At 38.8% G+C, this 26,267-nt stretch overlaps 3 protein-coding genes across 3 annotated transcripts; 1 reads left to right on the top strand and 2 right to left on the bottom strand.

Annotated features, from left to right (window-relative positions):
• Positions 1-201: 201 nt before the first annotated feature.
• On the top strand, positions 202-12,320 carry adpgk2 (ADP-dependent glucokinase 2). Its single transcript, XM_039794024.1, has 7 exons — positions 202-666; positions 4,263-4,422; positions 5,427-5,617; positions 5,734-5,830; positions 8,257-8,393; positions 8,783-8,919; positions 9,692-12,320. Exons 1-7 carry the CDS (start codon positions 471-473, stop codon positions 10,247-10,249), a joined length of 1,476 nt encoding a protein of 491 aa, XP_039649958.1. The 5' UTR covers positions 202-470; the 3' UTR covers positions 10,250-12,320.
• A 1,451-nt stretch (positions 12,321-13,771) lies between these two features.
• On the bottom strand, positions 13,772-17,089 carry efcab2 (EF-hand calcium binding domain 2). Its single transcript, XM_039794023.1, has 7 exons — positions 16,964-17,089; positions 16,639-16,723; positions 16,110-16,182; positions 15,722-15,798; positions 14,857-14,899; positions 14,588-14,654; positions 13,772-14,438 (listed from the first exon to the last, which is right to left on the bottom strand). Exons 1-7 carry the CDS (start codon positions 16,986-16,988, stop codon positions 14,320-14,322), a joined length of 489 nt encoding a protein of 162 aa, XP_039649957.1. The 5' UTR covers positions 16,989-17,089; the 3' UTR covers positions 13,772-14,319.
• Positions 17,090-18,317: 1,228 nt separating this feature from the next.
• On the bottom strand, positions 18,318-25,677 carry cgref1 (cell growth regulator with EF-hand domain 1). Its single transcript, XM_039794022.1, has 7 exons — positions 25,363-25,677; positions 24,300-24,405; positions 23,832-23,906; positions 21,491-21,564; positions 21,052-21,176; positions 20,110-20,211; positions 18,318-19,645 (listed from the first exon to the last, which is right to left on the bottom strand). Exons 1-7 carry the CDS (start codon positions 25,370-25,372, stop codon positions 19,352-19,354), a joined length of 786 nt encoding a protein of 261 aa, XP_039649956.1. The 5' UTR covers positions 25,373-25,677; the 3' UTR covers positions 18,318-19,351.
• Between the last annotated feature and the right edge of the window lie 590 nt (positions 25,678-26,267).

The following is a 26,267-nucleotide window of genomic DNA, read 5'->3' as shown; positions in this document are numbered from 1 at the left end:
GAATAGATATAACTGATGCAAAAATGCTTCTGAAGTTAAACTTTTTGAGAAGATCTCTTAATACATCCATGAGAAGATCTGGGTATTTTTTTTTTTAAGCACTGCCACTTCCGCCTTGTTGTCTGAAGGCAAAAACAAACACACCCCCTTCATAGTAGAGTTGCTTGTTTTGTATACAGGCGTCTACCCATTAGCCAACCGGACAGCGAGGCTAGGGTACAAAACACGCTAAAGAAGCCTCCTTTATAAAATGATATTGGACGTAGTTGTTTACACAGACTGAAACACAGTTGAAGTGACCGGTGACGTTTTCAGGATTCTGCTTAGTATTCGTGCGGTACGTCCGGGACACTCCGGTTCCCAAAACAAACAGGCAACCCAACGCACGGCTCCCTAGGTCGAGCTGGTCGAAAGTGCTTGTTCATCACTGGCAGGGGAGCCACCGTAGCTATAGTGAGAGACAGCGAGCGATGGAGGCAGGAGGCCGGACTTCGTGGATGAAATATGGGCCTGTTGTGTCCCTGTTTGTGGTTCTCTTGGCCTTCTGGTTCCGGTCACCCCAGAATGCAGTACTGGACGACAGGCTGGACACCGTCCTGTCCTCTCTTCTCCGGGCTGAAGGCAAAGTCGGAGTGAATAATGTCGCCAGACCGAAAGTGGCTGTTGGTGAGTGCAAGTGGTCTGAGCTAGCTAGCGTTATCTAGCCTAATTTAGGGGTTTTAGTGTTTCTGGGTTAATAATCGTTTAGTTAGTTTAGTATGAATGGGATCCATAATAGCTGGCATTAGTTTAAAAGCTGCTCCTAATGAAATAACTTTGAATGCATTAACGTTAATTGCTGCCTCCTGCTAAAAACACAGAAACAAGTTGATCGCTAACCATGTAACGTTATACTAAAGATGGAATTGGCTAACGTCAATGTTGATGTTTTAACGTTAGCCTAAAACAAACTTAAGTGGGTATTGGAAATTATAATAAAAAAAAAAGTATAGGCAAGACTTTGTGTTTGTGAACCCGCAATAACGTTAGCCTAGTTATTTATTACTTCGTCAGCAGTGACCGCAAGGAGATCTGAACTAATGTTGAAGCCAGAGTGTAGCTTGGTGAATGAAAAGATGGAGGTTACAGGGAGGTGACCATGAATGATTTTGCATAATCACCAGTGGACCGTCCACCAACCAAAAGGACACCAAAGATGCTGAACTAAGCTATAGTAACACAAGTGTGCCTTCTGTCACTAGTACTGATGGTACTCAGGGTTACATGTCTAGTACAAAATATACTGGTTAAATAGTGAAAGCAGGTGGTGAATTGTAGGGATGCACTAACCACTGTGGCTGTAGTTAAAAACAATCTTGTTGGTTTCAGACCCTGGATATGGCAAGCGCATGACATGTTGAAAGCAAGTTAACAGCTCCATGGTCTCATACCCACACCTTAAACAAAGGCCTGGGATAGCTAATGTGCCACAAGGGAAACACACGGCAGTCTGTGGTTTCTGTCTTGCCTCGTAATGTAATTAATGCAAATTAACTGTGAGCACAAAGTGGATTAGCAGTATTAACTACCTTACCTGACAAACTGCGTCAGACAGTTTCAGCAAACAGCATTATGACCCATGTCTTGATTGTCATGATCTAATCCTCAAATCTTGTCCTTTTGAGCCTTGTTACAAACCCCCAACAAAGGCAATCACCATATCTGTCCAACCTTTAACCAGTTCAACAACAGACTCAGCCACGCAGTCAGACCGGTTACATTGTTACTATTTAGAAATGTCAGCCTTGTCACACATCCCAGATTAGTTTGATCTAATCCTTGTGTATTGCTACACTGCAAGAAAAGATACACCATATCTACTCAATAAAAATGAGGCAACAGATTACAAGCAATATTATTAATTAAATTTCACATGGTTTGGTATTGAGTAAATATTAATTAAATGAAACCCTTAATAGTTATCCATTTAATATGAGTAGATTCAAATAGAAAACCGTACAGAATTAATTATAACCTAAACAAAAATATTGAGTTGATTTGAAAAAGAAACTCCCTAATGTGTAAATAGTACTAATACAAATGTATTTAATTCTACATATCAATGATATATAATTGAGTAACAATCATCTACATTAATCTGCACATCGATTTGAATTTAATCAATGCAATGAATTAAATCTAAATATTCTTTCTTAGGAATAACTAGTCTATGGCCCAGAAAGTACAGAACTTAACAAATACTCAAATAAGAATTTTATTAACAATTCACTTTTGTGCTTTCGACTCATTGTAGTAGTGCTGGGCGGTACACCGGTTTGTACCGTATGCTGGTATTAATTTCCCGTATGATATGAATTTTTCATATACCGTAATACCGGTGCATTGCCGCAGAGAACGCTACGGCCAAATTGATCTGTGAGTGACTTCAGAACGGGAGCCTTGTTAACTTCGTACCCTTCTCACTCATGGTTGTAACTTTATAACGACAATTAATAACCCACAACTAACTCTCTTTAACAGGATAAAACACCATAGCACACAACTATTTGTGACTTTTTCTAACACTAATAATTTTACATTTACACAGCCGAACGGCATGCTGGGTAACATTATAGCTGCTAGCTAGCTAGGTTGACAGGAAGTGCTTTTCAATTAAAATTTGCCTGATTACATTAATTTGAATTAACTCAATATTCTCTCTATTTGGGATTAGATAAATATAATGCTTAATTTTATTTAATTACAATGGGTGGATTTTATTCCAAACATTTTTATTTGAAATTTAATTAAATATTTGCCTCAAAATCAAAAACACAATCATATTGAATATATTTTACCTAATACATTAATTCAAATCTACATGACCACAGAATCATTTCTTACAGTGTATTAGGTGAATTGTACTACAACATAATGACAAATTTTGGCCTGTTGACTTTCAACCAAAAGCACAATAAATATGAACTGATGCTGACCATATAATATACACAGGTCATTTTTTTCTTATATTTACAGCAAATTGTCAGAAGAAAATTGTAGATGGCTAGCTAAGAGCGTTGAAAAGCAATTGCAAGCAAAGCAGCTTGACTAAGTTAAATTCCAAACTAATTTACAAACTTACAAACTTTAACAGGTTACCTGCACAGGTAGTCCATCTGGGGTTGTTGGGGTTGTTAACCTTTGTTCAGATTTGACAGAAAATGTTTGAAGATTAATGCTATGCATTCAGGATATTTGACCCAACAGCTGAAACTGTACCGAAGTGTCAGATGATATTAAAAATTTGTAGGGCTTTTATTGCCTTTTTATTAGAGCATCTGAAAAGTGACAGGAAAGGGGGGAGGTGGGGGTAGAGAGGGGATGACACTCACCAAAAGGTCAATTGGTCGTATTCAAACCCAGGCCGCTGCCAAGGACTCACCTGGCATTATCCTTCTCTTTGCTCTATTTACACTGTTCAGTTTGACTGAATTGAAGTATCATTTTTTTCGCTCGAGGCCATCTCTTCATCTCCTTATCCTTCTTGTTGGCTCCAGATTTCTTTTTTTTTAAGATCAAATTGTTATTGTTTTTTTTATATATATATTTTTGAACATACAGAACAGAAACACAATTGAACAAAAACAACAACCCTCTCCCACCCCCCACCCTCTGCGTTCTCGAGGAAAGAAAAACAAACAGAAATCACACCTTGCCCAGTCACTCTCCTCTAGTTCTTGTGGTGTTGAGGTCATTAGGACTGATACTTGTGCTGCTGCGTTTCTCCATCGGTCTATAGTCGATGATTTGGCTTTGTTAATCCTTGCTGTAGAGAGCTCAAGCATAACTATGTCTAGGAAGTACGCCAACCACTGTTTTATACAGCCAGTGCTGAGCTATAATTTTCTTGGTCGCGGTTGAGTCGGCTAGCCAAATTTTCTTCTGTCTCCCAAGCAGGTGTAATTTAGAGTCATTAAGTAACAAAACAATCAGGTCAGTAGGAATTCGACATCCTATCACATCAGATATTATTAATGTTGTTTTATTCCAAAACTCATGCACCTGTTCACACTCCCAGACCATGTGCAAGAAAGTTCCAGTTGTTCAGGTTGGCAAAACGTACAATGGGGAGTAGGAATGGCTTTAGAGACGTAGCTCTTCTGAGGAGTCCAATATGTCGTTGGCTCCAGATTTTAAGTCCTATACCTGCTTCTGGCCATGGTTTTTATCACATATTTAGCTCTCTTTGTCTTATTTTCTATGCCCCTCTCCATCATCCACAGGTTTTGGAGGTTGTGTTGACCTGATAGTGGACGGGGTATCGTTGCTTAATAAGATTGGCCTCCCTCCCACAGACCAGCCCCTCCATCATGACTACATAGAAAATGAAGTGCAGCTGGCTCAGAGCTTTGCCTACTTCTTTGCACCAGGAGCTGCTGCAGAGTAAGTGTTGTGTGTTTGTGTGAATAAGAGCTGGCAGTTAAATAGCCTAGTTGTGGTCTAGTTAATTAATCCTTAATTCACAGTATTGTAACATAAATGTACATGAACAAGTGCTCTTACAACTATTTGAATAGTTTAGTCTATGACTGGTTATCTGAATTCTTTTGTTCATATGAAAGGTGTGTCTGTGTGTTTTTGTAATCGAATACGAATGAGGGGGAACATAAAGTAAATAAATACTTGGTTAGACCAGCCTAGCGCAAATTTAAAATAGTTTCTTTGTTGCACTCCTCAGGCTGCTGTGCTCCTGACTCATTCTGTCTCCCTCACGTGCTCTTTCACAAACCCATTCGCGTTCCTCCAAGAATGTTTTAGGGCTTATTAGTAAGGTACATACAAAGAATAACAGATTATTGTCTAAAAATCTCAATTAGACCTAGAAACCAGGTCTCTTTCAGCTCAGCATTTAGAGGTATTTCTCTTGCTTCTTTCTTGCCTGGTTTCTTGTGGAATTTGGGATTGTAAAGACCATAATTCTGAAGCACTTTAGCCAAAAAAGATGATAACTTAAAAGCTAAAGTGTTATGTGCAAAGAACAGAAGAGATGATTGGGTGTCTCTGCAAAGTGTAAACCGGGTCAAATCACATATGTAAAGTTTGTCTGTTTAAGGCCACGTGTGTACCGGGAGCCTTCATGCACACAACTCAGGCTTCTTTTTATCTTTATTCTCTATGTGAAGTGACAAGACCGTGAAGTCAGAAATATTTTAGCTTTTATCAGAAGGGTGCCACGGTTAAAATGGGTTTCAGGTGTTCATTGGTTAAGGGGGCAAGGCATATTTATTTATACAGCTCATACACATTGGCAATTTAAAAATGCTTTACAAATTGCATAAAAGAACTACAACATAAGAAAAAGAAAAGATGTTCAGAGAAAATTATGTTGGTATGTTCAAGTTTCAACATTGTTTCACTATTGTTTTGCTTTTTAATTTGTCTTGCAGGCGTTTTATGCTAAATGATACCCTATTCAGTGAGCTGGTCGAAGCGTCCCGTGACTTACCTGGAAACAGATGGGCAGTAGGCGGCAATGCCCCGGTGATGGCTGGTCGCATGGCAACTGAGGGATGTGATTTATTGCTAGGGGGAAGTTTCAGCCCCGATTTTATTGATGTCCTGTCCCAGCACATAACAGGTATACCGATACATACTTGTACACCTGCCTCTACCTCCTCTGCTTTCTATGTTTTCTTCCCATCCCTGTCTTCTATACTTCCATGCCTGTACTAACCTACCTTTTTGTCTTTCCAGTGGCAGGTAACATAGTGGAAGAGCCAGACATTCATCTGATCCTGGAGTATCCATCTGGTGCTAGCTGGGGTAACTATACCTCACGTAGAGCCAACAGGTATGTGTTAGTTGAGCATTTGATATTTTGAGTATCTTAAAGCGCCCATATTATGCTCATTTTCAGGTTCATAACTGTATTTTAAGATTGTACCAGAATAGGTTTACATGGTTTAATTTTCAAAAAACACCATATTTTTGTTGTACTGCACAGCTCTCTCTCACTGCTGCAGATCCTCTTTTCACCTGGTTTCTGTTTTAGCTACAGAGTGAGACCTCTTTTCATCTTCTTCTTCTGTACTATTTTTTTTTTTACTATCTATCTTTTAAAAAAAAATGGCTTAGACCCATTTGACAAGAGTAGTTTTCGCCCGATCTCAAAATTGCCTTTTATTTCTAAGATATTAGAAAAAATTGTGAACGCACAGCTTAATGACTTTTTAGTTAGAAATAATATTTCCGACAGATTCCAGTCAGGTTTCAGAGCTGGTCATAGTACAGAATCTGCTCTTTTGAGGGTGTCTAATGATATCCTACGAAGTGTTGATTCTGGAAACCGTGTTATCTTGCTGTTGTTAGATCTTACGGCGGCATTTGATACGATTGATCATAAAATTCTCATTGATCGTCTTAGAGATCAGGTTGGTATTCAGGGCTTAACCCTTAAATGGTTCTCTTCCTATTTGAAGGATAGAACTATTTCAGTCAGTTTAGGGGACTATTCTTCTTCCGTTGCCCCCCTTGTGTGTGGGGTTCCGCAGGGCTCAATACTGGGACCAATTTTATTTTCACTTTATATGCTGCCTCTAGGTTCTATTTTTGATAAATTTGGGATTCAGTATCATCTTTATGCTGATGATTCCCAAATTTATCTGCCACTGAAACATGGGCAGGACAGTGCCATTCAGTCTCTTCAAGCATGTTTGGCAGAAGTTAAGTGTTGGCTTGCAAATAACTTTCTCCAATTAAACGAGGAGATAACCGAGATGATTTTATTTGGAAATAGGGTGTGTGGATGATGACTGCCTGGGTTTGTTTCCTGGGAAAAAATTGTCTAGCGTGCGAAACCTTGGTGTCATTTTTGACTCTGAGCTTAAATTTGACCGGCAAATCAATGCTGCAGTTAAGAACAGTTTCTTCCATCTTAGATCAATATCTAAATTGAAATCTATCCTTACTTTTAATGATATGGAGAAGGTTGTTCATGCCTTTGTGTCATCACGTTTGGATTACTGTAATGTGTTGTATCTGGGTGTGAGTCAGGCTTCTCTGTCCCGTTTGCAGCTCGTTCAGAACTCAGCTGCCAGACTTTTAACTGGTACTAAGAAGAGAGAACACATTACTCCGGTTTTTAATGAAACTACATTGGTTACCCATACGATACAGAATCCATTACAAAGCGCTGTTGTATGTTTTTAAGTCCCTGCATGGTTTAGCCCCTGAGTATGTTAATGAATTAATCAGCCAATGTCAATCCAGCAGATCTCTGCGATCAAATGATCAGTCACTTCTTGTAGTTCCACGAACGCGCTTAAAGTGTAAAGGTGATCGGGCTTTCTCTGTTGCAGCTCCTAGGCTCTGGAATGACCTTCCTCTGTCTGTAAAAACCTGTCCTTCTCTGGGGGTTTTTCAGAGTGCTCTTAAAACTCACTTGTTTTCCTTAGCATTTGATAATGCTTTGTAAGTTGTTTTTGTTTGTATTGTTTTGGCTTTTATGTTTTTATACGTTATGTACAGCACTTTGGTTCCACTTGTGGTTGTGAAAGTGCTTTATAAATAAAGTTGAGTTGAGTATCTTTGATTGCACTCGCACATGCTCAGTAGCTCAGATGTAGAGCATGTCAGCTAGCTAACTCTAGAGACAGTAAAAGAAAGCCTGTTTCTACAACTTCAGTCAGTTACAAGGCAGGATTAGCTGGGAGACTTCTAAATGAGGGCGCACAAGTAAGTAGTTCTTTTGTAGATTATGGTGAACTTGTGTGTGTTGTAGCAGTGCTTTGCTATTGAGAACGACGTAGCATGCTAGCGTTAGCATTAGCGTTAGCATGCTAATGCTAACGCTACGAGCTAACGGTTGTGGTTAGCCAGCTCATTTCGGACTGTGACGTCACAGTCCGAGCCGATTTTGAACAGCTCACTAGAAGACTGAAGGCAGGAAACATTCAGAAACCGTATCTCTCTCAAAACCGCATGGATGGATTTTTTTCAAAGTTTGTATGTGTGTGGAAGCACCAGAGACACAAAAGAACACCCCAAATCCCAGAAAAAGTGTTTTTTTCATAATATGGGCACTTTAAAGGATCACTCAGGTGACCTGTATATGTGAGTGTTTAAGCCCAGAGACACATTTCTCCACCATGCACAGTACAATAGGCTGAATTAAATGAATGTTGGGAGTAATAGAACCAAGTGTTCATTGTGTGCGCATACATATTTATGAATGTACGCCTCTGCGGTATTTGAAGCGGACCGTGTTTGTCTCTGTAGATATATCGTCCACAGCGATGACCATAACCCCTACCTGGACTCCATGGCGGAGTTTGCTAAGAAACTCAAAGACTTCGACCCAGATCTTCTGGTAGTGGGTGGGCTGCAAATGATGGATAACTTCCCCTTCCAGTCAGGTAAGAGATTAGTAGTTGCTGAACATGCAGCAGTTGTGTCCGCGTTTTTGTTTCGCACAACTGAAATGGAATAGTGCTAAATGTTTGTCTGATGTCAGTCAGTTTTTCACTTAACCATGTGTGAGTTTGCTGAAATAAAAGGTATGTTTTCTAAAATCATGTGGATTTCACTTTACGTTAAAGGACCTTGTCTATTCTGAGTTGCACTTAAAGGTGACACAAGGCCTTGTACTAATTTGAAATTTGTGAGTTTAATACAGACCAGTGAAAGGCGTGCTTGTTCCACATGACTCCATCTTCTCTCCTCTTTGTTTCCTTTACTCCTTATTGTCCGGCTTCCTTTTGTCTGAATTTCTTTTCTTCTCTTTCCACCTATTCCATTATTCCAGGTGAGCGGGACGCTCTCCTGTCCCGCCTGGCCGACCTCTTGTCCTCCTCGTCTCCACAGATTGGAGTCCATTTTGAGATGGCCAGTTTTGTAGAAGAGAGTATAATGGAAGACCTACTCCACTATGTCATCCCCTATGTATGTATGACTGTTGAACAGTTGAATTAATCAACACATTAATTCATATGGAACGAGACTAGAACAATTACACAAAGTTCATCACAAAAAATATAGTGAGCTTAAAAGGTACAAAATGTCTGGCAAATAATTCCAGGTAGTTTGAAACTAGATTTGCTTAGTTCAATTTGTTGAATACATTAAGGTATTTGCCTTCCTGTATTTGTATATTTTCCTTTTTTACATCCTTTTTGTATTTACATGTTTGTATTAGAGTTTGTTTATTGTATTGCTGTATTTAAAAAATACAGTATGTTCTGGTCACTCCCTAAAACTAGTTAAAAAATAATAATAATTTAGTAGTAAGTGTTATCGTTCTGGCCCATTTTATCAGTCATTAATAATTCCAAAGTATTGTCTGTGTAGTCACATCCTAACATAACATATATATATATATATATATATATATATATATATATATATATATATATATATACAGAAACTTCTAAAAACTGTTGCATTGGTTCCCTTGATTGCAGTCAACACAGGAGTGCATACCTGAGTATGACATCTACAGTACCTGACACAGAACTATGTTTAGAGATCAAATTATAGCCACTAATTGAGTTTTTTCAGATTAAAATTAAATGACACCTGACACGTTGATCACTATGAAAGAAAATGTCTCAGTGCAGCGTTATGGCTTCCGTTTGTTTTCATGAAGATGCACAGTTCAGTTAAAGGATGATCTTCGTTTAGGTTCAATCACTCATCCTGATTCTGCTTTTATTAGGCGGACTCTTTAGGGATGAATGAACAGGAGCTTCCCAACCTGCTCAGTCTGCTTAAAGGCTCCAACATCACAGTGTTGTCAGACCCAAACCCTCGTGTAGCTACTGTCCTCGACCAAATGAGGGAGGTCTATCGCATCATAAACCAGCGCTCCAAAGATGCCAGTGCGGAAAGTGACACAGACGGTGCTAAAGCTAAGCCCCTGACTCGGCTCCACGTCCACACGCTGGCCTTTCAGGCCATGATTGTGACACGCAGCTCCCAGTGGAAGAACACCATGTCCGCCACCGCCAAGGCCTCTCTCACAGCGAACCGCCATGTCTGTGGCTCTAACGACATTGACCCCAGCAAGGCCAGGCTCATCATGGACGACTCCTTCTCTGTTAGCCGGCAGGAGGGCAGCCAGCGTATCCCTCTTCAGGAGACCAGACCCGTCAGCTGCTGGGATGAGGACGACTATGAGATCTGCGTAGCACCAGTGCTGGTGTGCACTGAGGTTTACCAAACTGCAGGCGGAGGGGACAACATCTCAGCCGCTGGCCTGGTGCTGCAGATCTAGTAGAAGGACACTATATGGTCTATCTGTGTGTAATGCTAACTACATGTTGGCAAACAATGTGACTCTGGAAACGTGATCTAGGTGTGATGCAAAGTAGCCAGCAAACATGGTTACGGATAGTGAAGTGTATCAGGCTAATGCTGTCACCCTGGCAGCTCATGGCCTAGGTGGACCATAAGGGAAACTGATTATCATTCATAGGGGTCAGATGATGGGATGCAGTGGTTAATAATCCGGTGCAGTTAAAACCTGCTCAAGTGAAAGTTTTGTAAATTGAGTAAAGTCAATCCCCAGGTCATTGTTGCCCGTCATCTGACTCCTGTCCTACGCTACTTCTCCAAGGCCTTCAGCCAGGATTAGATAAAGAGGGATGAAGTTTTGTTGTAGCTGACAAAGCTGCAGGATAAATTATCTTTAAACCTGTAACTCTACTATGCAGCAACCTGTTCCAGTGTTGTGTAAATGCTGAAATAGCTGAATCTTCTGTTTCTTGGGAGCAGGTGTATCAGGTGTCACCTACTGAAAATCTGAAGTTCCATCCAGTAAATGGGGCTTTGCCTACCCCTGCCTTGCAGCATATGCAGTTTCAACTTAAGGCTTAAAAGTTAACATCAAGTCACTTTTAAAAGATCACATCTAAACCCTTTTTTTATTTAATTTTTCTTTTATAAGAAGGCTTTATCCTGCCTCTTCCCTCTCCTATCTAATTCTCAAAGGCAAAGAAAGATTTATAGTAGAAAGCTAGTGAGGTTATTGCCTCCTGTTCTTCCTAATATATGTGAAAAATGTGCATATTGGTTTGGGTGTGTTTGATTTGTTTGAAGATTGTCATTCTTCTGTGTGTCTGTTGTTTTTGCATTATTGCACTGCAATGTTAAGAGACCACTGTTGGTAGCTGGATATGATGTCGAAAACCTCTCTACCTCCATGCTATTTTTGTTTCTCCCCTTTTTCCTATTACTCTTTTCTGTCACTTTTTTAAAAAACTTTTCTATTATATGTCATATCTCTTATTATTAAGGACCAAAATAACCAGTGTGGACTGCCCTTGATAACATTGCTGTGAAGGAGAAGTTACTGGCAGCCAGTTCTCATGTTCTCCTATGACATGGCTGCATACAGTGGAACACAATCTCATCTCTAGTTTTAGGTTATTTATTTAACCCAAAGGGTTAGCAACATGAAATTGCAAGCTTGACCTGAATGGTGTGACTCACCATGAATCTCCTAAATCTGTGGAATATTGGAACACAGTAATATAGAAGCTGAATAACTCTCCCCTAATGAGATCCTCTTTAAGTGAAAATGGCACCCTGCCTCTAATTGGCCACCCAACTCCCATTTCACTTTTTTCAGGGTTGAAATCGCTTTTATCTGAAACTGTATGCAACTGGACTTGAATGGGAATTAAGCCTTTTTTTCTTTCTATGTACAAATCAAACATTCCACCACAGACCCAGCTTTTGATTTTCTTTATACAACATGCATAACATGTTTACACTTTTACATGCAAGTAGGAAAAAGAAATTCTTTTCTTGATTACACAATTAAATTAGCTTCTTAAAACATGCTTGTCAAAACCCCTTTTCAGCGAGGAGTGCATTTATTATGTTACAATGCAACAAGTATGAGCTAAAGAAATCCCTTTAAATCTTTCATCTTTGTATTAAGACTGTACTGATTTGATGCTGTTGCTTGATTGTGCTGATGGTAAATTAGCCTTATTCTGTTTTGATTTTTGGTGTTTAGTCGAAAAGGGATTTTTAATACAGATCTTTTCGATTACTATAGGTGTATGTATTATTTTCTGATTTCTTTTTCTTACACGGTAATTGGAAGACAAGAGTAACGGGTCGTGTTTTTACTGTGAAATGAAACCATTCTGAAAGCAGAACCTCAGCATGCTTTCATGTTCGGATAGAGATATGCGTTTGCTACCATATCATATACTTATCTAAGCTTTAGATAAGATTCATGTCACCTATGTTCCAAAGCTGTGTGTAACTGTTTTGTGCATGTTAAATATTCAATTCAGAATCACCTAAGATAAAATGCTATGCTGCTAAAGCTGCCATTGCTTTGTTTATTTTCTCATACTTGGGATCATGTATTGATCAGGCCATCATGGCTGCAACCTGCAGTTGTTCCTTAAAGGTCCCATGGCATGAAAATTTCACTTTTATGAGGATTTTTAACATTAATATGCTTTCCTCCAGCCTGCCTATGGTCCCCCAGTGGCTAGAAATGGTGATAGGTGTAAACCGAGCCCTGGGTATCCTGCTCTGCCTTTGAGAAAATGAAAGCTCAGATGGGCCGATCTGGAATCTTGCTCCTTATGAGGTCATAAGGAGCAAGGTTACCTCCCCTTTCTCTGCTTTGCCCACCCAGAGAATTTGGCCCACCCATGAGAGAGAGACATCATGGCTTTCAAACGAGCAAAGTGGCAGTTGGTCAATGCCACACCCCCACCCTCCACCTTGCCCCCCCTCTCTCTTCCTCAATAGCTACAGACACAGAAATGGCGCATTGTAAGGAAAGCTCATTGTGAGACTGGCTCTAGTGCAGGGGTCACCAACCTTGTTGAAACTGAGAGCTACTTCATGGGTATTGAGTCATACGAAGGGCTACCAGTTTGATACACTCTTTTACCTTTAGTTATATATGATTATTAATGATTAATGATACTCATCTATGTGAAGACACTGATCAAGTTAATGATTTCTCACAATTATCAACAATGACTTAACAAGGTGGGAAACGGACAATATCAATATTCAATTTTCATTTTTAGACCAGGCCTGAGGGCTACTCATGTGGTCCTTGGGGGCTACCTGGTGCCCACGGGCACTGTGTTGGTGACCCCTGCTCTAGTGGCTGTAATTCTGCACCAAAGATGAATTTCGTGAAAAGAGACTTCAGATACAGTATTAGGAGACCACTAAGGTCTATATAAAAGCATCCAAAGAGCACCATGTCATGGGACCTTTAAGCTCATACTTTGGACAAGTAAGCACTCGATTTTGTCTTCTAGACGAGTACTCTGGGATAGTCACGCCATGGCTTCTTTGTCACATCATAACACACCGTGATGAAGGTCGTTTCCTTTCTTTACACTCCCAACATTTAATACATTTCATTTCCCCTATTTGTTCATTGGCTGCACGTCCTGTCTAATCATCTTGTCAAATGGATAACCAGACTACCTCCTGTTTATGATACCACCACTGCACCCAGATATAATCACCGAACAAGGAATCTTCTCTGTAGAGTTACAGAAAGTTTCTATTCTGATCCTGTCTGTCAGAGATTTTGTATTGGCAGGCTTGTACCCTGCAGCTTGATGAGGGTTTTGGCCAACACTTTTAAATTACATAAATACCTTATTTTATTACTGCTGCATGTTGTCCATTTGTAGGAGTCCTTGACTACCTTAAAATGCCCTCAACAATCGGGTCACCCCATTCTTAGAGATTTTAATAAGCAATAAGCCCGTTGAGAAATCTAGCTTCACCTGCACAATAATACACTGCAGTTTATTTTAATTTTATTTTTTAAGACCCAGTACTATGCCTCAGCCTCTACTTTAAACCCAGGTCCTGGGTTTGGGACAAGCAGCAAACTCTTTCTTAAATAACAAACAATACAAATACAAGCAATTTTGCATTAGCTATATAACAAATCTGAGTAAATCAGTGTTGTGTGTTGATACTGATTTCTGACTTATGTTACATGTACAAAGTGCTAAAACCTGTATTATTCCAATTGAGTTATACTGTACATGTACTTTTAATGTGATTGTGAAAGACTTGGACATAATGAAAGTGAGGTTGTACAATATGTAAATGGATGGGAGCATAAAACACACAGTAGACATGTTATGCCAAAATTGGGATACATATCCAAAATCTGCCAATTTGAGCAAATCACATTTCATCTGAATTGAATGACAATTCTCGAAACATAAAGTCAGGAGGAGATATGTACATTTGTTTATTATACCATATTGGAACTACCACATTAAGACATGCAGACATGGACACAAACACCAAACACACACACTGTGACACTGTTTACATGTCAGGGTCAATGGTCAGCTGGCTGATTAAGTCTTTGTAATAGACGAGGTTCTTCTCAGGGTCAGCGAGTGCTGTCAGCATCTCATCCATCTCCTCCTGAGTGAAGACCTCACCTGGTTTAAACACAACCATGAACGAACACAACAAACACTTTTTACAGTAGGTTGTTTATTGAAAGTAAGGGGAATGTTCGACACAAAAGAATATCTATGAGACGATCTGCTTTACATCACAAAGTTAAAACTGAAAGCTTCTGCTTTACCTTCCTGTGTCATGTACTTTGTTAGCTCCTCAGGCTCCAGGTACCCTTTCTTTTCTTTGTCCAAAACCTGGAAACAGTGTTTTTGCCTTTATGCTTTAACAAATATCAGCAACTAATAGTGTCTGGCAATGCAAGACTACTAACCCTGTGATGTTAGTATCACTCTGTTGACAGTATGATATTCACAGAGGTTTAAACTCCTTAATTTAGATACTGTGAAGTATTTAGTACAACAATGGAGAATATGAGAAAACAGAAGCTGATCTCACCTCAAAGGCCTGAAGCAGAAGGTCCTCAGGGATAGAAGGGAACCTAACACACACACACACACACACACACACACACACACACACACACACACACACACACACACACACCATTGGTATTTGTATCTGTTGCCTATAGTATGGTAGAACCCCCATTTGACATGATGACATACCATAAACACTGTGATGAAACATGATGGAATTGACATAGCTTTTATAAGTCATTTCCAAGCCGGATTTACACTACAGTACAAACTGAACTGTAATGTGCTGATTTTATTATGTAAGAGGATCCTATGGTTTTCACTTGTTTTAGGTGATGCTGAAATATTGTCAGAGGTGGCTAACATAACAACAAAACTGTGTATTACAGAGTATACACTTTAGATCCCATTTAGTCACTTTAAGCACAGAAAAGTGAAAAAGTGTAAAAGAAAGTGACATATATATATATATACATATATATATATATAATTTAAAGAAGTCTGATGTGGTATTTTCTCGGGTGGTGAAAAAACATCACCTGAAAGATTAATGATCAAAAAACAGTCTTTGTAGACTTTTACACCACACATATATTCTGTGAAATACTGCAGTGACTATCTCATGATATTAAACAAATATAAAAGCAATCTGAAAACTTGTACCAATGTCAGGTCATTTATTAGCTCCCTCAGTAACCTCTAGCTGAAAGTCACGCGGTATAATAAATAATTTGCTTTAACACGTGCACCTATTTGCAATCATGCCTTGGCATCTTCTCAACCTCAAAATTCAGCATTTATATTAATTCAGTTAGATATACAAAACAGCACGACATGGCAACAGTCAAGAAGAGTATATATTGGATATAATAGAGCTGTCTTACTTGAGATCCAGCAGCACTTTGGTCATGGCTGGGAGGAACTTGTCCAAATGAATATATCCTGTGTGGTCCTCTTCAACCTGGTTAAACAGAACAAGGCTGCTGAGTTTTGGCCTTTTAACAACAACCTGAGAATTTTCTAACAAAACAGATCATAATATCACCGTACACTGATGGTAATATTCATTTGTGCTAAAACAAAAAACAATAAATGCAATTTTCAAAACTAACATATGATGGTAAATTTAATACAATGATATCCAGGTACAGTCGGTATTGTTGCATAACTCATATATGTAAAGTGAATGTCCCTAGTTATGACTGATTAGTTTGACCAGTTGTTTTATTCATCCAAAATATCAGCGAAAATATAAGTGAACACGGTTCTGACCTCAGCTATTAAGTCATGAAGGTTTGCCTGAGTGGGGAAGCAACCCAGGGAATAGATGATGGTGCCGATCTCCCTGGAAAACAAACTCCATGTTAGACCACCACACTATTTAACTACATGCAAAGACTGAGTGTAATGTCGTATTCACCTAGCTCTACCAGAGCCCAAATAAGGTATTTCAGTTTCATTTAAAAAAAAAGAAAAGAAAAGACAAAAAAACTACAGGGCCAGATTTCCCCTCATAAAATACACATATTTAATTAACTGTCTATACTCTAGCTACTGTCCTTGATGGTTTGAAATTATGAGGTTCAAACCCAGCATATGGGAAAGAGTGTATATTATCCAAATATATTTAGACTTGACAGGATCTTTGTTGAATAGACTTAATATTGCTAACTTCCATCTTCACATTCACTGCGTTTGAAGTTATGAGTTGTGACCTTCATGAAGGGTGTTTTGGGTTTTTTACATTAGAACAATCTCAGCCTGGCAGAACAACGGGAGCCATCGCCGCCGCCGCACTCACCTGACATCCACTGTGTGGTTAGACTCATAGTCAAACGCTTCAAAAGCAGCTCTGATCTTCTTGTGGACATCTGACACTATGGCCTCTGATGGACAGAAGATAGGGGGAAAAAACAGGAACAGAGACACGAGTTAGCTTATTATGCTTATTAACGTTACTGAAGCAATAATAACTTTCAACTACCGAACCATCGAAATGATTATGGCGCTTTTATTGTTGTCTGAACATGATCATTTTAAACTAGCTAATGTTAGTAGCTAGCTAGACGGTAACGTTATACATATATCTATGAACGTTATATAACTAACGTTAGCTTACTACGAACCTGCACTTTGCGTGCTGTCCGCCATCCATGCCCGGTTGTTTTTCTGTTGCCTAGCAACCTACTGTTTTTGTCAAAGGAGCAGCCAGTGGGAGCAGCTAGCTAGCTAGCTAAGCTCTTGTGAGTAGCTAGGCTAACAGACTTTACAATAATACAAACATTCCCATGTCATAATTATTAGATACAAAGCCATAATTATATTGTAAAAAGTCGAAATGTAAAAAGCCATATGATATATAAAGTCAAAATTTGAGATAAATCGTCAAAATAATTTGAAAATTAATTTTAAAAATCAGCACCATGAGATTAAAAAGTCAAAATTAATGTTATGAGTAAACAAGTCAACTTTTTGAGATAAAACGTAGAAATTATGAGATTAAAAAAAATTTGAAATTATGAGATAAATCAACATTATGAGATGAGATAAAAAGTCAGAATTATGAAATAAAAGTTGAAGTTATGAGATAGTCAAAACTATGTGATAAGATAAAAAGCTGAATGAGATAAAAAAAAAAAAAAAAGTCCAAAATATGAGAGAATTGTTGTAATAATTGTTATGCTCAATAGGCCCTATTTTGTTTGTCCTCCATGTCATTTATGGAAAAAGTCTATATCCACCAGTCAAGTCAAGTCAAGTCATTTAGTTTGTATAGCACATTTAAATGAACAACAGTTGACCCAAAGTGCTTTACAGGTAGAGCAGGGAAGACCGAAACAGTATGCCTTGAAGATACATAATCAAGACTCCATGAATATAATTAGGCGAAGGTAAAGTCAAATAATATAACATAGAATAAAACAACATTAGAACAAAAGATAGAAAAAAGTCACACATTCCCACTGCCTATTTGCCGCAGAACCTTCCCAAGGATGGATATACATATTAAAAGCAAGAGAGTAAAAGTGTGTCTTTAGGTTTGACTGGTAATTGTGTGTGGCTGGATTAGCTCAGTGGGTAGAGCAGGCGCACATATACTGAGAGGTTTATACCTTGATGCAGAGGTCCAGGGTTTGAATCTGACCTGTGATGATTTCCTGTGTGTCTTCCCCCTTTTTCATTTTGTTGTCCTATCAAAATAAAGGCAGAAAAACCCCAAAAATGATCTTAGCTTGGTGTTTGCTACCTTTCATGAAGTCTCTTGCATTATAAGTTGTATGATGAAAAACCTTTATTTTCACAATACACAGAAATAAAGTATGCAAACCATTAGCAAATATTTGCCTATTTTATTTTCAATATAATATACATTGTGTTTTATGTATTGTGTTTGTGTCTTCTAGGCTTCATTTTATATAATTTAATATCTGAGAAATCCAACAAATCTTCAGAAACAGGAAACATAAAGAAAGACAGAGGGACAAGAAATGTTTGTTTTATTTTCCCCAGCTGTATAAATGCATAAATGGTTGAAAAGGGTAAACAAAAGAATTACAACAAAACTCTTTCATACTGTAAACACATTTCAAGTTTGCAGATAATACCCGGATTCAGTATTACATTACATCTAATATTATTTAAATTGGGCCTTCCTTAAAGTAATTAATTTTGAAGATGAAAATGCTTGGGCCTGTAGCCTAAACACTGGTGAAATAAGTGATTCCATGGTACCTCATTCATTAAAATCCTCATCAAAACTAAGTGATTATTCGATCGAATACAAGTACATCAAAAGAAATAAAGACTTAGTCAATACCGCATTATAATAAATGTGTTTTTTCTGATTAACCTTATTTTATTTAGTAAATTAATTAAGTCATTGTGAATGCTGAGGAAATACTCAAGGAAGACCAAATGTAATTTCATGGCTAAATGAAGCTGTCTGTAAAAGACATAACTACATAACAGTCCTGATGCATAACTACTAGGTGGAAATCCTAATCCTAGAGTGGGTCAGACACAATAAGGCCAATCAGTGTGTACATGAAAACACAAATACATAAGGAGTATGCAATACATTAAAGCAAATAAAATACACATCTTACACCTTTCAAATGATTTAAAATTAGATTAACAACTTTTGTATAAAATTAGCTGGGAACAGAAAAAAATATTTGATCCCTATTAAGGATGGCTTCCGTTTTACTTATATGAATAGTATTGCGTTTTGAATTGAGGACTTTTGCCCCTTTAACAGCTCACGGAATCTTTGCATACCATAACTAATACCAATTGGTTGTAGAAAACATTTTCAAATATAGCGAGAGAAGTACTTTCAATACATCTTCATCATTACTCAACCAACTATGTGTTTATCAGTCAAAATAAATGGATAGTAGAATCTCAGAACTGTAATCAAGAGAAAGCTCATCAGTGGTATTTTTTAACTATCATTATTTAGAAATTATTATGTGGACCAGTGTGTGTGTGTGTGTGTGTGCGTGTGTGTACATTCACATCTCTGGTTGCCCCTGATGAACAGGCACTTTGTGGTCCTGTCCCTGTTCTGCTGCTAGGGCTTCTGGGATTTGTTGTCCATGCTGTTCATCTACTTGATTTATGAGCTCTTCTTCTTCTGTCTTTACTTCCTGTTGAGGTTGCTCTTCATCATGAGGCTGCACCTTCTTATGAGCCTCCTCTCTGTGCTCTGCTGCTCCTGCCTTGCCCTCGTCAGTGCTTGGGTTTGACAGCTTCTCCTCCGCTGCCACCTCCTGCTTCTGGTGAGGTGCATTGTTGTTGCTGGAGTCCTATGGTGGAGAAGGTGCGTTAATGCAGTCAGTTAACCACAAATGAAGCTGAAAATAAAACTAGGTACAGCTCAGTAAACCAAAATAAAATTACATTTAAAATGTAAAACTATCTCTGTCTACATGTTAATTGGTGGTAAAACATAAAAACTAATCCTATCATCATGTATCCTATCAAAATATAACAAAACGATTGCAAACTTAAGGTGCATTTACTATTTTTTTATTTTTATATAATATATTTGATACATCAATATTTTGTAATGTTTTCATACATTTAAAAAAATCTAGAAAGTGGACCTTGACTTGGGATTGCTTTGTCAAACTACTATTTCCAAGGTCAAGATTAAACTTTCATGTTTATTTTACTGTATTTATATATCAAAACGTTGACTATTGTCAAAATCTGTTGTGGCTTAAAGACGATCATTACTATACATAAGAAAAATGTAAATGTACAGTACCTGTGTGTGAGGTAATGAAGGAGACAGCAGCTCGGATGGGGCCAATAGGCCGTCCTGGTTTAGATCCTGAGTCTGGAGTAAAAAATCTACCATAGACACAACCTGGACTCGGGAAAAAAAAAAAAAAAAAAAAAACACACACACACACACACACACACACACACACACACACACACACACACACACACACACACACACACACACACACACACACACACACACACACACACACACACACACACACACACACTTCAGGTCAGATAAACAGCCCAAAAAGTATGAAAGTGTTAGGTATGTACTAGTCTGGATCAATGGAAGTACATTTACAGGATAAATCCTGACATCACGTACGCTCTCTGTGTGTTGCTGTTTTTAACATCAACTTCACTACAGGAAACAACAACAAGCTTTGAGCTAGCAAGCTACATGCTGAAAATGGCAAGCTTTGAAGAAAATTTAGATTGTGCAATAAGGCAGGCCTGCTTGGTTCTTTTGAGGAACGATTGTAAAGATTTACAAAGAATATGTTTACAGCATTGACTATCTAACTGGGACATTTATGGACCAATTGGTGGGATTGCTATGGACGAAGTACACATACACTAGTAAGAGCAAATTACGTTTAGCCATGTATCCAGCTAATATAATAGCTCATGTTACTGTGTTGTGCGAACAGTTAACTTAATTTAATATTTTATGTATAATTTTTTTTGCGGGGTACAAATGTTCGATCAGAATAAGTCCCTTTCCGAGACTATTTTGTTGAGCCATCGTCGCTGCATCCGGACCTTAGTTCCGCCAAGATGATTGTGATTGGTTTGAAGAGCTTTTTTTCTCCTGAATGTGTCAGTGGTGTAGCCAGACCTTACTCCATAGTGCAATGGAGCTAGGTCTGGCAATGCGAGGCTAGGTATGTAAAAGTAGACTGCCACTCCTCCTCACCGGCTCATTGGCCTGTGCTCCAGGTGTATGATGGGAGTTATAGTCTGAAAGTAGCTTCATCATCTCCAAGCCATCCAGGAGCCCACTGCGATCGTAATCATAAAGACGAAACAGGAAGAACACCTCTGACAAAAAGCAGGAGAAGACTGACATGTTTAATCCCAAACACATTTGATATACTGCTGTAGGATACCTGCAGGGACTGTACAGAATAAAACTCCTGTACTGTTTACACACAAACACAAGGGCAGTAATGTTACAGTAACAACTGAGGGTTTGGGACACTAAGGGGAATCAAGAATTTTGATTTGTCATGCCAAAGTCATAGACAATTACTTTATTAGAACCTGAGACATTGTTCAGCATTTCAGTAAACAGCTGTCTGTATAATCAGAGTATGTATTTGCTAATGATAATCAAAGCGATGGGAGATGTCTACCTTGCTCCCAGGTGCTAATTTCTGGTCCTCCTTGGCCATCCTTCAGACTGGATTGGATGTAACTTTGCAGCAATCTGTGGTATACACGGCACAGAGTAGATATCAATTTATCAGTAAAACAGTTAGAGCTAAGAATGAACACCGAGGGGTCAGATTTGTTCAACCCTGGAGCAACTTAGTAATATTTTGCGGTTGCTTGCCACTACAGTCAGACTCTGAGAAGCAAAAGAGGAAGACAAAACTAGGATCAAAATATCATTTTTCTTTTTGTAAATCTCCATTTGCTATATTTCTCTATTATTACTCTTGATTTCTAAGCAGGCTGACTTACTCTGTAGGTACAGTAGTAGTCTTGCATTGCCAGACCTATCTCCACAGTGCTGTGTCAGTGAGTATGGTCTGGCTACACCGATATTTATTTTGGGATAAGGGAAAAAACGCTCCGGGTTGTTTGTATTTCTTTAAACCAATCACAATCGTCTTGGGCTGCGCTAAGCCCCAAATGCAGCAGCGGTGCCCTTGCACAAATAAGTTCAGCGCAATGTCAGGCTTTATCCCAGCACTAGACATCTGGTAGTCTATATCCTTGACATTCCACTTCCGGGATTGCTCCGTTGCCGACGGAAAATCCGCCGTATTTCACTCATTTAGGCCGGATATCCGTTGCCTTGGGCTTCCTTTGTGTTGGCATTTTAAACTCCGGTCGATTTATGAGGACTATGGTTAACCTTTTCTCAGATCTCTGCAGGGTAAATCCAGACAGCTAGCTAGACTATCTGTCCAATCTGAGTTTTCTGTTGCATGACTAAAACAACTTTTAAACGTACACGTTCCACCAAAACAAATTCCTTCCGAGCCCATTTTGAAGCGGCATTGTGGCTTTTCTCCGGTGCTTAGCACCGCTCAAGACGATTGTGATCGATTTAAAGAAATGCCAATAAACCAGAGCATGTTTTCCTCCCATCCCCGAATGCTATGTGGAGTAGCCAGACTCTCCTCCAGCGCACTTTGGAGGAGGGTCTGGCAAAGCGAGACTAGACATCCGGTAACCCAAACTAGTACAGTAGTGATTCTGTATTATTTTTATCCACAAGAGGGCAGAATTTGTGGCTACTCACAATAAGTCTTAACACATGACTCCAGGAAGAGGTGCCACCTCATCAAAAAACATTTTCAAAGAAAGCAGGTTATCCCTGTATTTGCTGATTTTCCACTTTGCTTAATTGTTTTGGAAAACTGGAACATATCACATCTTACATAAAGCAGATGGAAGGAAGACAGCCTTGACTTAGTGAGCTTGTAAACTGCTCTGCTGTCTTGCGTTATTATTGTATATGTGCTATTTTAGACCACTAAAACACTTGTTGACCAAAGTTTATATCAGGAGCTTTTCAGAGGGTATCAGTCTTGTCCTTCACAGTCTGTCTGACTTGATCTTGAAATGCATTTTTAGTCCCATGCACAACATGGTTGAAATACTGCAACACTACTACAACATTTTACAATTAAAAAAGTTTACATTTGTACCCAAGAATGCACTTTGTTTTCATCCAGTCTGCACTTTGGCCTACTCTGAATCAGGGGCAGGTCCCATCAACTGCTACTCTACATAGCTGACTAACATCGTTGTGGTCATCATACACTCAATATACTTAAGCTTACACAATGATGGGTATTGTACTCATCCGTTTATCTTATCAGGGGAAAGAAGCTGCAGCCACATTGTCACCAACAACATACTCTAAGTCCACAAAGTGGTTTTGCCTCTCATGTTGTTCCCTGAATAAAATAAAAACTGCGATTAATTATGGGCCAGTTCACACTACTGTTCAGTAACAGAGATGTGAGCTGAGATCCCAGTGGTGAGCCATTGTAGCTGCAATATGTGTGAGGTAAGGATAATCTATATTTTCACTCTCTCCATAAAGGAAAAATATTTCATAATTGCAACATACAACAGTGTTATTGCACTTGTAATCTTATCGGTTTTTGGTGCAAGCCACATCATTAGCACAACACAGCAGCCAAAGTCCATAGACTGACCAGACAGCAGCTACTTAGTCCACTAAAAGGGACTGCAGGTTAAACAAATCTGGACCAGTACTACTGAGTCATAGGGTAATTTAACAAAACAATGCATGACAGTAAATACCTTTATTCTATGTTATACATATTTTATCATCGTCTGAGAAAAGGATTAGAATTGTATGCTGCATTGAGTGTGGTAAAAGACAGACTAGCGTTCTACTTAGAAACTACATAAATCCAATAAACAGCCAATATACAGTTTAAAATGGGCTGCATGTGTAACAGCAGCACATTGTCATTATGTGTCACTCACCTGCGGTCCTCTTCTCCGGTGCCGAAGGGATTGGCTAGCGCTACTGCAGCGGGGCGGACATCGACTGATTCCTCCCTAAAAAATAAACAAATAAGGATGGAAATGAAAAAATAATACGTTTTTTCAATATTTCTTTTCTTTCTTCTAATGAGCGAATACAACAGAGGTGAAAGAATGCTGAAAAGTCTTTTGCTGGCAATAACAACAGAACAGTACCCTTCCTTTGCCATGTTTTGCAAAAGGTCGGCTTCAAATATCCAATGTTATATGTAAATCCATTCTGAGATCGCAGCCCTTGGTGACATTTTCATTGTAAAAATTAATTATTTATGACTATAACAAGGTATTAGTTATTCCCAAAAAAAGCTTGCAGCATATTTACTTGAAAAACTTAAAAATGTCTTGGTATACTGTATGAAAAAGAAGAGCAAGAGAAAGTGAAACATGGGAGTAGGTAGGTGGAGTTACCTTTGTGTTCCAGGTAGACCTGGTGCAGCCTGGCACAAGTTTATAAACAGGAACAGGGACAGGACACATGGGACCGACCTGCCCAGGTGAGACTCCATGAACACACCTACAAGCAAACAGCCATGTTGTAACATCACATCACATCTGCACACAATTCTGTGATAGGATGCCATCATGAAGGTATCTGGCCAAATGTCAGACTACTAACAAATTGTGACCAGCATGTATCTTTTGATGGTTGGAAAATAATAAAAGAACACTGAAATATACAAAGTTTCAGAGGTGATGGTTTCATGATGCTATACAAAGTGGAATTCCACTGCTACTACTTCAGAGTAACTGCCAGTACATCTATATACTATAACCTGGTAGTCATTTGTGTTATTAGCTGTGTCAAATAGTCTATCTACATGTAAATCCTGCTCCCTACAAACAGATATCAATCATTGTGTAAATATAACTGCTGCTGCAATCCTGTAGCCTTTAACGTTATAAGACGGTGGACCTTATGGCCCATTATAGCAAAATCAATTAAAACCCTCTACATCTATTTATAGCTCAGTCAGTGAATATATTCATGTGTTCAGATGTTTCATACATATTGGAATACTGGCTTAGGGTGTGTCCAGTTCGTTGCTTTATTATCCCCATTACACAGAATAACAAACTAACGTAAGCTAACGTTACTGCAGCTTTCCCATGTGCAGTAGCAGCGATGCTAACACCGAGGCTCACACAGCCACACAACTCACTGCAGCGCTGTTACAGCCTGGACAGGAGCATTCTAAACACAGATGGTTTCTGATAAACTTAAATTGTCTTCCTGCTTTTACATTACAGTCCCACATTAGAACAAAAAGAAATGAAAGGATGATGATGATGATGTTAAAGTGGCGTGAGAGAGTCGCCTTGTTTAGCCTACTGACTACGCATTTATTAAGATGTAACGTTAGATTAACTATGTATGTGAACTGAAGTATACGCACACTAAACTCTCATTGAGTTTAGCAGCTGGTTAAATATATACTCTAGCTAGAGCCCTACTCAGTGATAATGAACCTACCTGTCTGCATAGTTGATGTGTGGACAGTAAAAAGCTTTAAATCGGGCAGGTTTGCGTTTTAAGGTTCACATCTGGAGAACACCTCTGCCCCGCACTGCCCTGCTCGCGCCTCCCAGTCTGCACTGCGCAACGGCGGTGGCAGGCGCGCTCCCCGGCTGTCACGGAGACCGGAGTGTTTTGGTCAATGACAGGGTCCACGTGGAAGAACAGAGCCGCTGTCGTGTCAGCGAGTTTGCACAGGCTGCCTCTCTTTGTGCTGCTCTCTCCGGGGTTTTCGCCACGCGCCACGCCACGTCCTCACCGACTGACAGATTCCGGTAGTGCGGGAGGAGCTTTATAACCTGCTCACAGTGGTATTTCATTTTCAGTCTCAGTGAGATTCTAGCTAGCTACATCATAGGCTGCAGGCATAGTGTTGATAGTAGTGAGATACGGGGGACCTCCTTTAAAATGTGTAGGTGTTTTATATTATTATTATTATTATTATTATTATTATTATTATTATTATTATTACTACCAGTAGGCTACAGTTTCAGGGATCATGATTTCACTTATAGTGCAGTGTAAAAGTACACCATTGAGAAGCAGTGGTTTTCTCAATTAAAGCAAGAATTTATTTTATAAATATTGTGAATAATATACCAATTGTGCCAGTGTAAACACACACACTCACACATACGTACATATAGGCCTGTCGCAATATGCAATAACTCAATAAATAAAAAATAAATAAAAATGAGAAAAAAAATCCATTTTATTTATTGTTTTTGCTTGTGTTTTGTTTTTATTCAAGTGCATTTTTTGTTAACAGATACAGACACATTTTATTTATTGTTTTTGGTTGTTTTGTTCATTTATTGTGGATATTTAAAATGTCTTCCAGTTCCAGTGTTTAATATTCTTTA

The sequence above is a fragment of the Perca fluviatilis genome, chromosome 3 (assembly GCF_010015445.1).
Source record: "Perca fluviatilis chromosome 3, GENO_Pfluv_1.0, whole genome shotgun sequence".
In the NCBI taxonomy this organism is placed as follows: domain Eukaryota; kingdom Metazoa; phylum Chordata; class Actinopteri; order Perciformes; family Percidae; genus Perca; species Perca fluviatilis.
Note: the sequence above shows the minus strand (reverse complement) of the source record. Positions and strands in the feature narration are given on the sequence as shown.

What these genes read in the sequence shown, in the direction of transcription:
- adpgk2 (XM_039794024.1), top strand. Translation starts at nt 471, where the DNA reads ATGGAGGCAGGAGGCCGGACTTCGTGGATGAAATATGGGCCTGTTGTG. An exon ending in CCTGTCCCAGCACATAACAG is followed by an intron (nt 5,618 to 5,733) that starts GTATACCGATAC and finishes TTGTCTTTCCAG; the next exon opens with TGGCAGGTAACATAGTGGAA. An exon ending in TCCACTATGTCATCCCCTAT is followed by an intron (nt 8,920 to 9,691) that starts GTATGTATGACT and finishes TGCTTTTATTAG; the next exon opens with GCGGACTCTTTAGGGATGAA.
- cgref1 (XM_039794022.1), bottom strand. An exon ending in GGTCTACCTGGAACACAAAG is followed by an intron (nt 23,907 to 24,299) that starts GTAACTCCACCT and finishes TTTATTTTTTAG; the next exon opens with GGAGGAATCAGTCGATGTCC. An exon ending in ACCGGAGAAGAGGACCGCAG is followed by an intron (nt 21,565 to 23,831) that starts GTGAGTGACACA and finishes TGTATACCACAG; the next exon opens with ATTGCTGCAAAGTTACATCC.
- efcab2 (XM_039794023.1), bottom strand. Translation starts at nt 16,988, where the DNA reads ATGGCGGACAGCACGCAAAGTGCAG. An exon ending in AACCACACAGTGGATGTCAG is followed by an intron (nt 16,183 to 16,638) that starts GTGAGTGCGGCG and finishes TTTGTTTTCCAG; the next exon opens with GGAGATCGGCACCATCATCT. An exon ending in AAAGTACATGACACAGGAAG is followed by an intron (nt 14,439 to 14,587) that starts GTAAAGCAGAAG and finishes TGTTTAAACCAG; the next exon opens with GTGAGGTCTTCACTCAGGAG.